The 15,536-nt window shown below is 36.9% G+C and overlaps 1 protein-coding gene across 1 annotated transcript in view; it reads left to right on the forward strand.

The window, feature by feature from the left end:
• The first annotated feature begins 1,134 nt into the window (after positions 1–1,134).
• Positions 1,135–15,536, forward strand: part of LOC309857704 (GTP-binding protein Rit2) — a 201,237-nt gene continuing 186,835 nt past the window's right edge. The window contains exon 1 of the mRNA XM_082750439.1: positions 1,135–1,323. Within this exon, the coding sequence (XP_082606565.1) occupies positions 1,147–1,323 (177 nt within the window). The 5' untranslated portion in view covers positions 1,135–1,146. The remainder of the gene's footprint in view (positions 1,324–15,536) is intronic.

Genomic DNA, 15,536 nt, shown 5'->3' on the forward strand with positions numbered 1-15,536 from the left:
GATTTCCACAATTTCTGGATCTGTTTAAATGCTCCTACTCCTCAAAAGTCAAGCCATGTTAAATCAACTTAATATTTGTTTCAACAATTACTCTGAAGAAGGCATTGTAGTAATTCTTATAAATAGCTTGCTGGGAAAAGAATTCGTATCTCGAAATCTTCAAATACAGCTCAAACTCATGTAAATCTTTCTTTGATGACTTTATTTCCAAATCACACTATGTTCTTGTGTTCTTTTATCACTTAGCATGGCTTGTTCCACAGCCAGAGTCTAAGTTTTATATTTCCCTGGCTTGGGTCTAACTAGCCCTTGTGATTTTAACAATGGAATCAGAAGAGTAACAGTGAATGAAGACAGACACTTCTGACTGAGAGGAATGTTTCAGATTGCAACTCAGACCCAATTCCTAATATTGAGTTGCCAAGAAACTGTAGTTCATGTGGACTGCCACATAGAAAGCTGATACAGCAGTGCCTCCCAGGTTGGGACATGGGTACTTTCAGAAGGTGATCCTGTCCTCTGCAAAGAGAGAAGAAGATATAAGAGTGAACAGAACATGGAAAATGCCCCATGACTCAGCCGTCGAGCTCTCTCTGTTTATGCCCCTCAGAGAGACAGATCTAAGAAAACCCAAGCACATAACTGGGTCGGGGATTATCTATGCTAATAACTTCATCCGTTCACAGGGATAATCAAGGTTAAACTCGTGTTTCTTTTCATCTTTTTGAGGAGAAAATTAGTTCCTCTAGGTTTTAAAGTTTAAAGTATACAAATTTAGATTCCCTTTCCTAAAACGAGACCATTAAGTAGAAAGCTATTAAAAGGATGTATATAATCCCTAATAGTTCATTAGTTAACCTGCTGTTTAACATATCTCCCCCAAGATCTTTTGAATCAAATTTTCTGTGATTAAAGATCAACACTCTGAATACTTCAAAGCATTCAGATTTCATAACAGTACAGTTAGACTTCATCCTATTTTTCTATATCCAAAGCCCAGAAATAAACTTTTATAAAATCTCTACCCAAACTACCTCATCTCGTAATTTATCTACTTTTGACCCTTCATTTTAATGATGTCTTGGCTTCACTGTTTTAAATTACATAACAATTTTGCTTTTTTCCCTGCAGGCAGAGTTCACAGCCATGCGGGAGCAGTACATGCGAGGCGGGGAGGGATTCATCATCTGCTACTCCGTCACTGACCGCCAATCATTCCAGGAAGCTGCCAAGTTTAAAGAGCTCATTTTTCAAGTCCGCCACACCTATGAAATTCCCCTGGTGCTGGTGGGTAACAAAATTGACCTAGAACAGTTCCGCCAGGTAAGTGCCAAATTTTGTTTGTTCTTAACTCCAAGGGTACATAGTACTTAGTTAAGCATGGCTGCTTTCCAAGGTTCATATTGAGAATTATGACAAAGAAATGGTGCATGTGATTTTTCTGAGAAATCTTTGAAATTATGGTAGATCATGTCAGCTGCCACAGTGTATCCAACTCACATGGTACTTTACAGTGTCTTCACCACTCCAACAGGAGGCATAATCTGTTTGTCCCGTCTCCTTAGATCTGGGATGGCCCTATGATTGGTTTCAGGCAGTAGAGTTTAGTAGAGATGAAGCTGTATACATTCAGAGTTTGAGCCATAAGAATTCTGCAGATTCTGAATTTACCACTTAAACTGCTTGTTCTTGGAATCTAGCTACCATGTAAAGACCACTACCCGTTCAAGTTCACAGGAACCTTCCCACCCTGCAGAACCAGAACAAGCCTCACTTGTCAGGTTGAGTAAGAAGTGCCTTCCATATGCCATCAATCTGCTTCAAGCTGCCTCCGCTGTATCATTGTGGTCCTCAGTTCCTTTTTTCAAACAAACAAAATTTAAAAGGCAGAAAGCATGGCTAATTTCTGATAATGCAGAAACCACGGGTTATGATCCATTACCAGATTTCATGTAGTTTACTATAATATTCTTCTCTGATCAGATACTATCAGAGCCTGATGGGCAAGCTGTGTAGGCTTCATCTTTACACAGTAATATTTGTCCTTAGTCCTTTTTGTGCTCCTTAGTACTCCTAAAGAGATTAAATGACCAAAACCTAGCTCAGGAACCAGATGAATCATCTCACAATTCTATTGCCACGACTTACTTTGTACAACGTTAAAGTACTAAGATATTGCATGCAAATCAAATTTTTATAAATCAAATTCTCTAAATTGAATGGTTGAGTTCTAATTTTAGATTCTTTATTTGCATTGACCTTAAATTTGAGCTGGATTTTAATAGTTTGTATGTTTCCAGTTAATGATTTTTAGACTTAAAGTAGCCTGCTAATAAATCCTTTTGCTAAGGTAAGAATCTTTACTAAAACAGTTTTCTCCTATGTTAAGTGTTTCATATATTTGGATTTTTCTATCTAATGCATCTTACATTTTCTTGAAGTGAAAATAACATAAAGAATCAATGCTTATAAATCTATGCTTACTACTGAAACATGTTTCTATATTTAGTGCAAGACATGTTTGTAGTGGCATTTTTTTCTATATTTTATTTGAAAATCTAGGCATGTTAAAGTGGCAGCTGACTATATTTTAGCAGCTATGATATTTGAGTTCCTGTACTTGTTCTCCTCCCTTCCTTTGTTGCTTCTCTTTCTCCAAAACAACGTTTAGTATGAGATGGTTACTTGGCTATGAGATGGGAATTCAAGTTCATTTCACCAGTTAAATACAAATCTATTTTGCAATATTTGACAAAAACGGGAAGACAAGTATAGGTCTAGTGGTGAAACTTTCAGATACTCCTCTGAAGAGTGGGAATAGTCTACTTTTTTTTTATTATTATTTTTTAAGGACTTCTGGGAAGTGACATGAGGGAGCCCCCTTAAATGGAAGTATACTAACAGTGATTACAGGACCACCTTTACTGCACTTCTCAGAATTCCTCAAGAACATAAACCTTTAATTGGAGGCCAGTTGAGAGCTACAAGTGGCTCTTGTAAGTTAAGGGATTTGAGAACATGAGGGAACCTTCTTCCGGCAAAAGTATATCATGTTGTCTCCAGAATGATTGCTCCCCATGATTCCAGCCCTGGCTGGCATTTGCTTTTCTCTCGCTATCGTGGACCTGCTTCTCCTTCCCTAGGTTAAAAGGTTTTCAATGGGACCCCTGTCTTAGCCTCGGTAATTGCAGATTGGCAGTGATGAGACTCTCCAGCATCATATACATCACTAAAACAAATAGAAAAAATGAGAGTAAGCTGAGCAATTTAGCAAATTTGACAGACTTTTCCTTTCAGATAAAAGCAATAAACAAGATAGTCACAGAAAGTGCAAAACCCATGAAAACTCAAATTACAATCTTTTTAAAATTGCTCATGTACCAACATCTCCAATAATGAAGTGTTGATATGCAAATTTGGCTTCTGGCTGTGGTGTTTGTGATGGGAATAATTGTTCCTATAATTGTAGAGTGGTTGTTCCTTTTCAAAATGCTTTCCGTTCACACTTTATTTTAATCCTGTAACTGCCCTGTGTAGTTTTAAGGCAAGTGGTTGATGGATGAGGATATTTGAGAAATAAATAAATGGATAGAGATTGATTTTAATAAAATAATGATGTTAGTGACAAATTTAAGACTAAAACCCTGATCACGTGTTTTTTGTGTTTGGTTTTTTTTTTTTTTTTTAGTTAGTCTTCGAGGGTTGAGTCTCTGTTTTAGGGTTTTGGTTTGTTTTTGGTTTTGTTTTTTTATGTAAAACAAGAAGATGCTGACTCCTGCATCATCTCCAGCTCAAAGGAGTTTTGTGAAGAGTCCTAGAGTAAATGTTAAGCTCTGGAAGCTTCTGAAGGAAATCATGCTGGTGTTTATGTTCAGTGCTAGGAGGCAGAGAAAGTAGGGTTTTTACTTGGTGGCTCTTCATCCTCCTCGTGGAAAGTGACTGAAAGGAAAGTGCTGATGCTGATACGAGGAATTTGAGAAACAAGACAGAGGATCATAGGGAAGAAAGGGAAAAATGAAACAAGATGAAACCAAGAGGGAGACAAACCATAAGAGACTCTTTATCTCAGAAAGCAAACTGAGGGTTGCTGGGAGGAGGGGGATGGGAAGGATAAGGTGGCTGGTGATGGACACTGGGGAGGGTATGTGCTATGGTGAGTGCTGTGAACTGTGTAAGACTGATGAATCACAGACCTGTACCCCTGAAACAAATAATGCATTATATGTTAATTTTTTTTAAAAAGGTGGGGGGAAAGTGTTGATGATGAGAGCTATTTCTTGTCATGCTTGTGTGGTAGAGTGGGTAGCTGCATTCTGAATCTATTCTGGTGAATCCTGAGTCCCTTTATACCAAGAAAAAGAAATGACTTCTAGTGCCTGATGTCCTTCATGATTAGTGACATCTTTAAGCAAAAATATTGAAGAGCTCTGTTTAAAGTTGAGTATTTTCCCTGAGAACAATATTCATTTTGATATTGATGATGCTTTTAGTATTGCAAGGCTCCATACCAGGTATGAGCACACAGAATTTTATTTCATCTTCACCACAGCCACCAGCTAGGTTCCTTTATGACCCTACTTACCTATGAGTCATCGGAGGCTTTAAAGATTCAGTGACTTGCTTAAGGTCACATAGCTAGTTAGGGCTATGAGGACATGTCCAGCACTTCTGATTTGAAATCTCACTTTTGGCGTCCAAACCATTGCTGTTTTTCTTGAATTCTTTTTATATCAGATTCAGGATCTTAGTGTGTCCCACAAAGGATAGAACATAAGCAATTGCATTGTCTTGCAGCAGGAAGGAGCAGAATGCTAGCTCTTTGGATCTCTTTGGAGGGGTCGAACTGTTAGACAAGCCAGTAATAGCCAGAACTTAGGAAGAATGTGAGGAAAAGTAAAGACAAGGAAATGATGCTCAAAACTACTGAAAGGCACTATTTTCTCAATTTTGTCCAAAGTTCATCCAGACTATTATAAAGCCCTTTTTAGATTCCCAGACTACATTAAGGTCCCTGAGCTTGCATGGTCTTTGTCCCTACTACGCCTTCTACTGTCAAACTGAGGAGTGGAAGGCAATAATTTCTGTTTTTTTATTTTTGCAAAACCCTCGCCAGCTGTGTAGAGTACATATGGTCTACGAATAGAGTGAGTTCCAAGGATCTGGGAACCAGTTTAGGAAAGTTTTACATCAGTTGCAGACCACAAACTGTTTTATCCTGAAGGTAGACTACGACAACACTTACAGCATTGACAATCTAATTGCAGCTTAATACTCAGTTTGAAGCCTTGAAACTCTGCTTTCTACAGCCTGATTAATTCTCTAAGTGCAGATCTGGGTTCGTGAAATACTCCTTGTTTCTTCTTCAGTGATCTACCTATTGAATGAAAATGGTTCAATTCCTTTACTGAGAGGGGGACCTATAAAAGCTTCAGAGATCAGAAACTGCGGTGTTAAGAAAAATAAATCGATTTAGAGTTCTACCAAGCATCTGCTTATCTTTGCAAAGCGATGGCGGCTTCGTGGCACAGAAAAGGAAAAAGCAAAATCCAGTCTCTTTTCTCAGGGACTTTCTCTTCTCGGAAAGGATCTAGGCATGTGATATAGAACATAGTATTAAGCAACAGAACTAAATATTGAACAATATGACACCATGAAAAAGTGCAGTTGTTGCTGAAAACCAGGAAAGATCAATGTGGGCAACATTTTTGAGGAAGAAGGATGTGGAATGAAAAAGCATCACAACCAGGTAGGAAGGAGCAGATGAATGGTGAAAATTCTTGTGGGAAGGGCCAACAGGAGTAGAGAGGGGAGGAAATGAATTGTGGGACTATGTGCACGAGACATCGAGTGTAAAGGAGGAGGAGTTGGGATGACCAGCCTGCCCGGTACATATACATCAAGTAACCTCAGAATAATTTCAGAAGGTCTGCCTTGAAGACACGCTTTTTCAAACACAAATCATAAATATGTATCAGAGGGTCTTGGATCTGTTGTAAGGCAGTAATTGCAAATACCACTCAAATTTTAAAAAGTGAAAAACAAAAGAGTAGTACTTCATCTTTTATCAGTAGGGTGGGTAATCCATATCAACACATTTTCCAAAGGATGAGGGTGTCTTTTTTTTTTTAAAGTTTTTATTTATTTATTTGACAGACAGAGATCACAAGTAGGCAGAGAGGCAGGCAGAGAGAGAGGGGGAAGCAGGCTCCCCGCTGAACAGAGAGCCCGCTAGGCAGCTCAATGCCAGGACCCTGAGATCGTGACCTGAGCTGAAGGCAGAGGCTTTAAGAGGGTGTATTTTTTAATGGGAGAAGAGTTGTGTTAATTTATGCAATATTATAGGGATACACATTTAAATTTAACAATTATCTAGATCTATTTATACTTTCCATAACATTTCCTTTATATGCTATTTCATTTCATTAAAAATGCCAATGTATTAAGTCCAATTAAGATAGAAAACAAAGCATAACAAAGTTTAGAGTTTAATGTATATTATCTATATTCAATAGGTTTTGAACCTAAATCAGTTTTCTGATCCTTACATACTTTGTTTTGTTTTGTTTTTGCTAACACCATTTTTTCGTGCAATTTATTTACCAAATATTTAGTAAGTAACAAGCACTTTTTTATACATATATACATAGGAAGAGAAATAACTTTTCAAATATTTGAGCAGAGTTGCGGCATGAATGCATTTTCATTCTCCAATTAGTTGTTGGAGGGAGGCGAGAATGGAAGCAAAATGACCAGTCAGGAGATTGAGTCATCAAGATGAAGAATGATGGCCGCTTGAGTGAAAGCAATAGACTATTCATGGATTCTGTACTCATGCAGCACCCTGACAGGATGACAGGTGACAAAATTACAGGGAAGCTTGGAGACCTCACATGTAGGGACAAACTGCTACATTGTTCAGTGGTACCTGAGGTCACTGTTGCATTGTCACACAAAACAGTGAATGTCCAGGGTGGACTCGTCAAGACAAGTTTAAGGCACATACTTAGCAAATATTTTTCAGAAAATAACGAAGTATATCCTCAGAAGAATCAAATAGTCCTGAGTTTGGATTTTCACTGAGACAATCACTGTGTCCTTGGACAAATCAGTGGCAAACTCAATGAACACCCAAGTTCTCTTTCAAAGAAGTGCATCCTCCCAGCCCAGAAATAGGAGGCATAGTCAGTAGACCACTTCGGGGCCATCCCCAGCTACACAAATCCTCTTTGTCTGAAGTCATGATTTTCCCATTTCCATTCTTGCCCATTTCCAGGGAAGTATGGACATAAATATATACCCATTGCAACCCAATGGGACACCATGACAAGCAAATCTTGTTCCAGATCCACATGCTGGTTTGGCAAAGACTGTTGGGCTTCCGTTGTCATTCAGCTTCTCCGTCAACCCAATCCAGCTTCCTACTCCTTCCTTCACAAGGGATGATCTCTAACAAATATCAGGTACTCCAAAATCTGTCTCAGCGTCTGCTTCTGTAAGACAGGGACAATACCACTTTCATACGTTTTTAGGTAGGGTAGATGAGGTAAGAGATTAGATGAGATACTAGTTTACCTAGTACAGTGCTGAGTACAAACTAGGGACAAACAAGGGACTCAATAAATACCATGTACTACCATCTTCATCCCTTACCTGAATTATTTAAATACTCTCTGGGTTACTATCTTCTAATCTGTTGTTTCACAAGTTAAACACTAGTAAAAGAAATACATAAGGATTGTGTCAAAAGGAAGAGTAATTAACACTGGAGTAAAGCCCAGAAAGTTTTCTGATAACTAAAGTACATAGGCTTTGGTGTACAGATTTTGTAAAATCAATTTTGGAATTATTTTCCTAACTTTCAGATGTGAAATCTGAAGTAAATGAATTTTGAACCAAGTTTTGGAAGAATCCGTGCTTCTTTTCCATTAGACCACGAATGAAGTCAAACTGAGTAAAAACTGGTAATAAATGAGAAAGACTTAAAAAAGATTATTGGCCATTCCAGGAAAGCTGATTTTTCCATAGATGGACAAACTCACCCTGGATGAGACCTGTGGTTATAAAATTATACTCCCTTAAACAGAAGAATTTGTATAACCTAGAAACATTGTTGGAAACACATTCTCAGGCTCTTGGTCCTCATAAATAAGGAAAAAATGGAAGTAGGCGCAAAGATCTATTTGAACAAATAGGGTGATTTTGCAGCAAGCTAGAGAACCATTGGGCCAGAAGGAATATAGATGAAAAGACATGAGGCCATTTATACTTTAGCCTCCATAAGAGAGAATCTAGATCCTATAAACATTTTCAAAGTCTTAAATGAAATATTGGAAACCTAAAAGAGAAACACATGCACGTTCACACACACACACACACACACACACACACACACACACATACCTATATTCATAAAAATAAAAATTTTTAAATAAAAAATGCTTATATCAAAAGAACAGTGATGAAAATCCAATTCTCCAGTCAAATGTGTCACAGAAAAAAAAAATCTAAATTTTGCTGCGTATATTGGGCACCTACGACTAAGTGGCATTCTGTTTGGGAGTTTCATGTTTCACTGGAACAGAGGTCATGTCTATTCAGTTTGAACGGACATAACAGGTTGCTTCCCTTCCTAATTTAAATGGTGTTACAGTGAATTGTTTGGTGTTCATGGATCATTGGCCACATTTGTAAAATTGACAAGTCAGTGGAATCGTCTAGAAATAAGTTTCTTTTTAAGGAAAAAAGGAAAGAAAAGCTGCTTGGGGAATCAGATTGTTGCTCTGAAATGAAATCCAAGATTACAAAATTGCTTCAATCACTTATAAACCAATCACTTAAAAGAGCTGCCCGAAAAGGAACACCAAATATGTGAAGCTTTAAAATTCTTATCCTATCTGAGATTTCAGCTTTCTGTGCCCTTCCCTAGGTATGCTAGTCAGCCAGGCTCTGACATTTGTGATAATTTTCAATTCTCACACTTCTGGCTTTATCCAAAAAAGCAAAACCAAACCAAACCAAACATTGTATGTCTGCAGGTGTATGTATAGGTATCATAGAGATCAAGACAATCCTGTAAATCAAAAAAAAAAATGTTATTGATATAAGTTGAATTACAAATACAGGTTTTCCTTGATATCTGCAAAGAGAATGTTGCTATGAAACCTTTCGTGAGCCAGAAGGACGTAAAGCAAAGAAGTAAATACATTCCATAAAAGTGAAAATCATCTTCAGATTTCATTCCAATAGCAAAAACAGATACTAACGTAGGTCTTAGCAAAAGCAAGGTTTCTAAAGTGAACTTTCTGTTAGTGAAGGAAACCTGTTTTCTGAAAGAGGGGAAACTCTTTAAGTTCATTCAACCATATGTTTAGGAAATTACATAACCATCTTGGTTTTAAATTTATTTTAAAATAATTGTACAGGCACAGGAGATTATAAACAAATGGGTAGAGAAGCCCTGTGCACCCATCTCTTAGCAACCCCAGTATTTTTATATTACATAACTATAAAATATCAAAAACAAGAAATTGATACTGGTTTAACCCATAGAGCCTACTGAACTTCACCAGTTCACATACTCGATTGTGGGTATATGTGTATAATTCTGTGCAGTTCTGTCATCAATATACCTTGCATAACCACCACTAGAATCAATATAGTCATTTGCACCATTACCATAAGACTCCTTATTTTACTCCTCATTTTACCACATGCATCCCCTACTTACCCCAATCCCTAACTCCTGGCAACCATCATCCACCAGTCCATTCTCCATTTCTACATGAAAATTTATTTCATGATTGTTACATACATGGAATCATCCATTACACATCCATTTCACGTCTTTTTGCGACTGGCTATTTTTCAGTCAGCACTATATCCTGAAGCACACCCAAGTTTTTTTGTTTGTTTGTTTTGTTTTGTTTTTATCAATAATGTGTTCCTTTTTATTACTGAATCACAGTCAGTTTGGATGTGACCACAGTTTATCTATTCACCCTTCAAAGACATTTGGGGGGGTGCCTGGGTGGCTCAGTGGGTTAAGCCTCTGCCTTCAGCTCAGGTCATGATCCCAGGGTCCTGGGATTGAGCCCCACATCCGGCTCTCTGCTCCACGGGGAGGCTGCTTCCTCCTCTCTCTCTCTGCCTGCCTCTCTGCCTGCTTGTGATCTCTCTCTCTTTCTCTCTCTCTGTCAAATAAATAAATAAAATTTATATCAAACAAACAAATAAATAAATAAATAAAGACATTTGGGTAGTTTCCAGTTTTCCTTTATTATAAATAAGTCTGCTGTAAACATTTATATACAAATTCCTGCATAAACTCAAGTCTATAATTCTCTGGGATAAAGGCCCAAGAGTGAAATTTCTGAGTCTTATGATAGGTCCATTTTTAGTTTTGAAAGGAGATACAATGTATTGTCCACAGTGTCTGTACTTACATTACTTTCTCACCCTTGCCAACATTAGATGTTATCACTATTTTTTGTTTGACATTCTGTTAGGTGTATAGTGATATCCTATTATGGTTTTAATTTGCGTTTCTCCAATGACTAATAATATTGGACATCTTTTCATGTGTTTATTTGCCATCTGTATACCTCTTCAGGGAAATGTCTGTGCATGTCCTTTGACTATTGTATAATTAGATTATTCCATTTATTTATTAGTATTAGTATTAAGTTTTGAGAGTTCTTTGTTTACTATCTCAAGTTTACTATCTTGGATCTCACCAAGGCCTTTGTCAGATACGTGATTTGCAAATATTTTTCCCAGCCTGAATTTGACTTTTCATCCTTTTAACAGGATCTTTTGTGGGAAAAACTTTCATTTTGATGAAGTCTATTTCTTTCTTTTTCTTGAATAAATCATGAAGTTAATATCAAATCAAAGACTACCACTTAGTCCTAGGTCCCAAAGATTTTCCACCTGTGTTCTTTTCTTATTTTACAATTAAGAGCTTAATGTTTTATAATTAAGAGCATAATGTTTTACAATTAAGAGCATAATCCATCTTGAATTATTTTAAAATTTTATATACGTATTTGACAGAGAGGACAAGTAGGCAGAGCAGCAGGCAGAGGGAGAAGCAGGCTCTCCACTGAGCCTGGAGCCCTACACGGGGTGTGTCTCAGGTCCTGGGGATCATGACCTGAGCCGAAGGCTGCCACTTAAGCAATTGAGCCACCTAGGTGCTTCAGATCTTGAATTATTTTTTGTATAAAGTGTTTGGGGTTTTTTTCTGCTTTGTTGTTTTGTGGTTTTTTGATGATAGATATTTAATTGCTCCAGAAAAATCGATTGAAAGGCCTTTCCTTTCTCTCCTGAAATTCTTCAGAGAATTCCATTTATTTCTTTTGGTTTTTTTCTCTCTGTTCAAATTAAGTACATTCTATTGATCTGTCTTTAATTTACTAGTTCCATCCTTTGCCTTCTCTGCTATACGGATCATCCAGTGAGGGTTTTGTTTTGTTGTTATTGTTTTTTTTTCATTGAATAGTTTTTTTACTTTTAATTCTTTTCTACTTTGTCAAATTTGCAAATTTATTGGCGTAAAATTGTTATAATAGGTTCTTCTGATCATTTTCATGTCTGTAGAAACTGAAATGATAACCCCTTTAAATTTCTGTTAGTGTTAATTTGTGCTTCTCTTTTTACTGAACATCATTGGCATGCATTTATCAATGTTGTTAGTCTTTTCAAAGCACCAAATTTGGACTTTATTTTATTAACAGTGAATTTTATTAATTTTTAATTATAAAACATACTGTATAGTTCTGGAATAAACCCATAATATATATTATAAATATATAGTATATAAATATAAATTTATTTATATATTTATAATATATAAATTATATATTTATATAATATATGAACCCTTAATATATTATCCTTTCTATATCTCACTATTTTTTATTAGATTACCTTGGAGTTTTCCTATTTTATAACTGTCAGGCTTTTATTTTGATTCGTTCTTTTTCCTAATTTTTTGGAGTTGTATTTACTATTCCGTTTGTGAATGCTTGAGATGGATACTTAGCTCATTGATTTTCATCCATTCATCTGTTTGTTTCTGATTTATGCATTGAAGGCTCTAACTGCTTCTAAGCAGTTAGAAGGATTTGGTATAGCCATCCCTTCAATTTTTATGTCCTATTTTATCATTAGGTTCAAAATATTTTCTAATTTTGATTGTGATTTCTGCTTTGACTCATTGGTTTTTCACTAGTACAGTCCTTAATTTCTGGGCAGGTGGTGACTTATGAGGTATTCATGGAACTTCTTATTTTCCACTATTTTTCATATACTCTGTACAATTTTAGGCCTTTGAAATTTCTAAAGTGTTGATTTTTAACATGCCATATGATCACTTTTGGTAAATGTCCCATATATACTTGATAAGAATATAGATTTTGGGTGGCAATTCATGCATGTCCAGATTTGCAGGCATTTTCTTTCAACAATTTGAAGATAGAATCCATTTCTTCTGGCAACCATTGTGTTGGAAAATCACATACCCATCCAATTGTTAATTGAAGGTACTCCGTACCACACTTCCTGTACCACATCCCCCATCCGAGATGATTTTAAGATTTTTCTTTTTTGTCTTTAATTTTCAAGAAGTTTACTCTGATGTAGCTATGTGGTTTTCTCTCTCTTGCTTACTTGCTCTCTGTCTGGGAACAAGTGTTACTTGTTAAAATCTGTGCTTTTTGAATTAGGGCTTTTTTTTTTTTTAATCAGATTTGTAACATTCATAGTCATTACATCTTCAAATATTACTTTTATTTTGTATTCCCTTCTAGGATTCAATTAGACCTATTTTAGTCCTTTTCACCTTATACTGTCTTGGAGTTACACTTTTTTTCATATATTTTCCATCAGTCATCTCCCTGTGTTTCATTCTAGATATTTTCTTCTGAATGCTCTTATTTCTCTTATACCTAATTTGATTTAAACATATCCACTGAGTTCTTCATTTTAATTGTGTTTTTAAAAGTCCATCTCACTAAAAATGTAAATCTTTTTTTTTTTTTTTATAAACATATACTTTTATCCCCAGGGGTACAGGTCTGTGAATCGCCAGGTTTACACACTTCACAGCACTCCCCAAAGCACATACCCTCCCCAATGTCCATAGTCCCACCCCCTTCTCCCAAACCCCCTCCCCCCAGCAACCCTCAGTTTGTTTTGTGAGATTAAGAGTCACTTATGGTTTGTCTCCCTCCCAATCCCATCTTGTTTCATTGATTCTTCTCCTACCCACTTAAGCCCCCATGTTGCATCACCACTTCCTCATATCAGGGAGATCATATGATAGTTGTCTTTCTCTGCTTGACTTCTTTCACTAAGCTTGATACGCTCTAGTTCCACCCATGTTGTCGCAAATGGCAAGATTTCATTTCCTTTGATGGCTGCATAGTATTCCATTGTGTATATATACCACATCTTCGTGATCCATTCATCTGTTGATGGACATCTAGGTTCTTTCCATAGTTTGGCTATTGTGGACATTGCTGCTATAAACATTCGGGGGCATGTGCCCCTTTGGATCACTACGTTTGTATCTTTAGGGTAAATACCCAATAGTGCAATTGCTGGGTCATAGGGCAGTTCTATTTTCAACATTTTGAGGAACCTCCATGCTGTTTTCCAGAGTGGCCGCACCAGCTTGCATTCCCACCAACAGTGTAGGAGGGTTCACCTTTCTCCACATCCTCGCCAGCATCTGTCATTTCCTGACTTGTTTATTTTAGCCATTCTGACTGGTGTGAGGTGATATATCATTGTGGTTTTGATTTGTATTTCCCTGATGCCGAGTGATATGGAGCACTTTTTCATGTGTCTGTTGGCCATCTGGATGTCTTCTTTGCAGAAATGTCTGTTCATGTCCTCTGCCCATTTCTTGATTGGATTATTTGTTCTTAGGGTGTTGAGTTTGCTAAGTTCTTTATAGATTTTGGACACTAGTCCTTTATCTGATATGTCGATTGCAAATATCTTCTCCCATTCTGTCAGTTGTCTTTTGATTTTGTTAACTGTTTCCTTTGCTGTGCAAAAGCTTTTGATCTTGATGAAATCCCAATAGTTCATTTTTGCCCTTGCTTCCCTTGCCTTTGGCGATGTTCCTAGGAAGATGTTGCTGCGGCTGAGGTCGAAGAGGTTGCTGCCTGTGTTCTCCTCAAGGATTTTGATGGATTCCTTTCGCACATTGAGGTCCTTCATCCATTTTGAGTCTATTTTTGTGTGTGGTGTAAGGAAATGGTCCAATTTCATTTTTCTCCACGTGGCTGTCCAATTTTCCCAACACCATTTATTGAAGAGGCTGTCTTTTTTTCCATTGGACATTCTTTCCTGCTTTGTCGAAGATTAGTTGACCATAGAGTTGAGGGTCTATTTCTGGGCTCTCTATTCTGTTCCATTGATCTATGTGTCTGTTTTTGTGCCAGTACCATGCTGTCTTGATGATGACAGCTTTGTAATAGAGCTTGAAGTCCGGAATTGTGATGCCACCAACTTTGGCTTTCTTTTTCAATATCCCTTTGGCTATTCGAGGTCTTTTCTGGTTCCATATAAATTTTAGAATTATTTGTTCCATTTCGTTGAAAAAGATGGATGGTACTTTGATAGGAATTGCATTAAATGTGTAGATTGCTTTAGGTAGCATAGACATTTTCACAATATTTATTCTTCTAATCCAGGAGCATGGAACATTTTTCCATTTCTTTGTGTCTTCCTCAATTTCTTTCACGAGTACTTTATAGTTTTCTGAGTATAGATTCTGTGCCTCTTTGGTTAGGTTTATTCCTAGGTATCTTATGGTTTGGGGTGCAATTGTAAATGGGATTGACTCCTTAATTTCTCTTTCTTCTGTCTTGTTGTTGGTGTAGAGAAATGCAACTGATTTCTGTGCATTGATTTTATATCCTGACACTTTACTGAATTCCTGTACATTTCTAGCAGTTTTGGAGTGGAGTCTTTTGGGTTTTCCACATATAGTATCATATCATCTGTGAAGAGTGATAATTTGACTTCTTCTTTGCCGATTTGGATGCCTTTAATTTCCTTTTGTTGTCTGATTGCTGAGGCTAGAACTTCTAGTACTATGTTGAATAGCAGTGGTGATAATGGACATTTCTGCCGTGTTCCTGACCTTACCAGAAAAGCTTTCAGTTTTTCTCCATTGAGAATGATATTTGCGGTGGGTTTTTCATAGATGGCTTTGATGATATTGAGGTATGTGCCCTCTATCCCTATACTTTGAAGAGTTTTGATCAGGAAGGGATGCTGTACTTTGTCAAATGCTTTTTCAGCACCTATTGAGAGTATCATATGGTTCTTGTTCTTTCTTTTATTGATGTGCTGTATCACATTAACTGATTTGCGGATATTGAACCAACCTTGCAGCCCTGGAATAAAACCCACTTGGTCATGGTGAATAATTCTTTTAATGTACTGTTGAATCCTACTGGCTAGTATTTTGGTGAGAATTTTCTCATCTGTGTTCATCAAGGATATTGGTCTATAGCTCT

Source organism: Mustela nivalis (assembly GCF_964662115.1).
Source record: "Mustela nivalis genome assembly, contig: HAP1_SCAFFOLD_1098, whole genome shotgun sequence".
NCBI classification, from domain to species: domain Eukaryota; kingdom Metazoa; phylum Chordata; class Mammalia; order Carnivora; family Mustelidae; genus Mustela; species Mustela nivalis.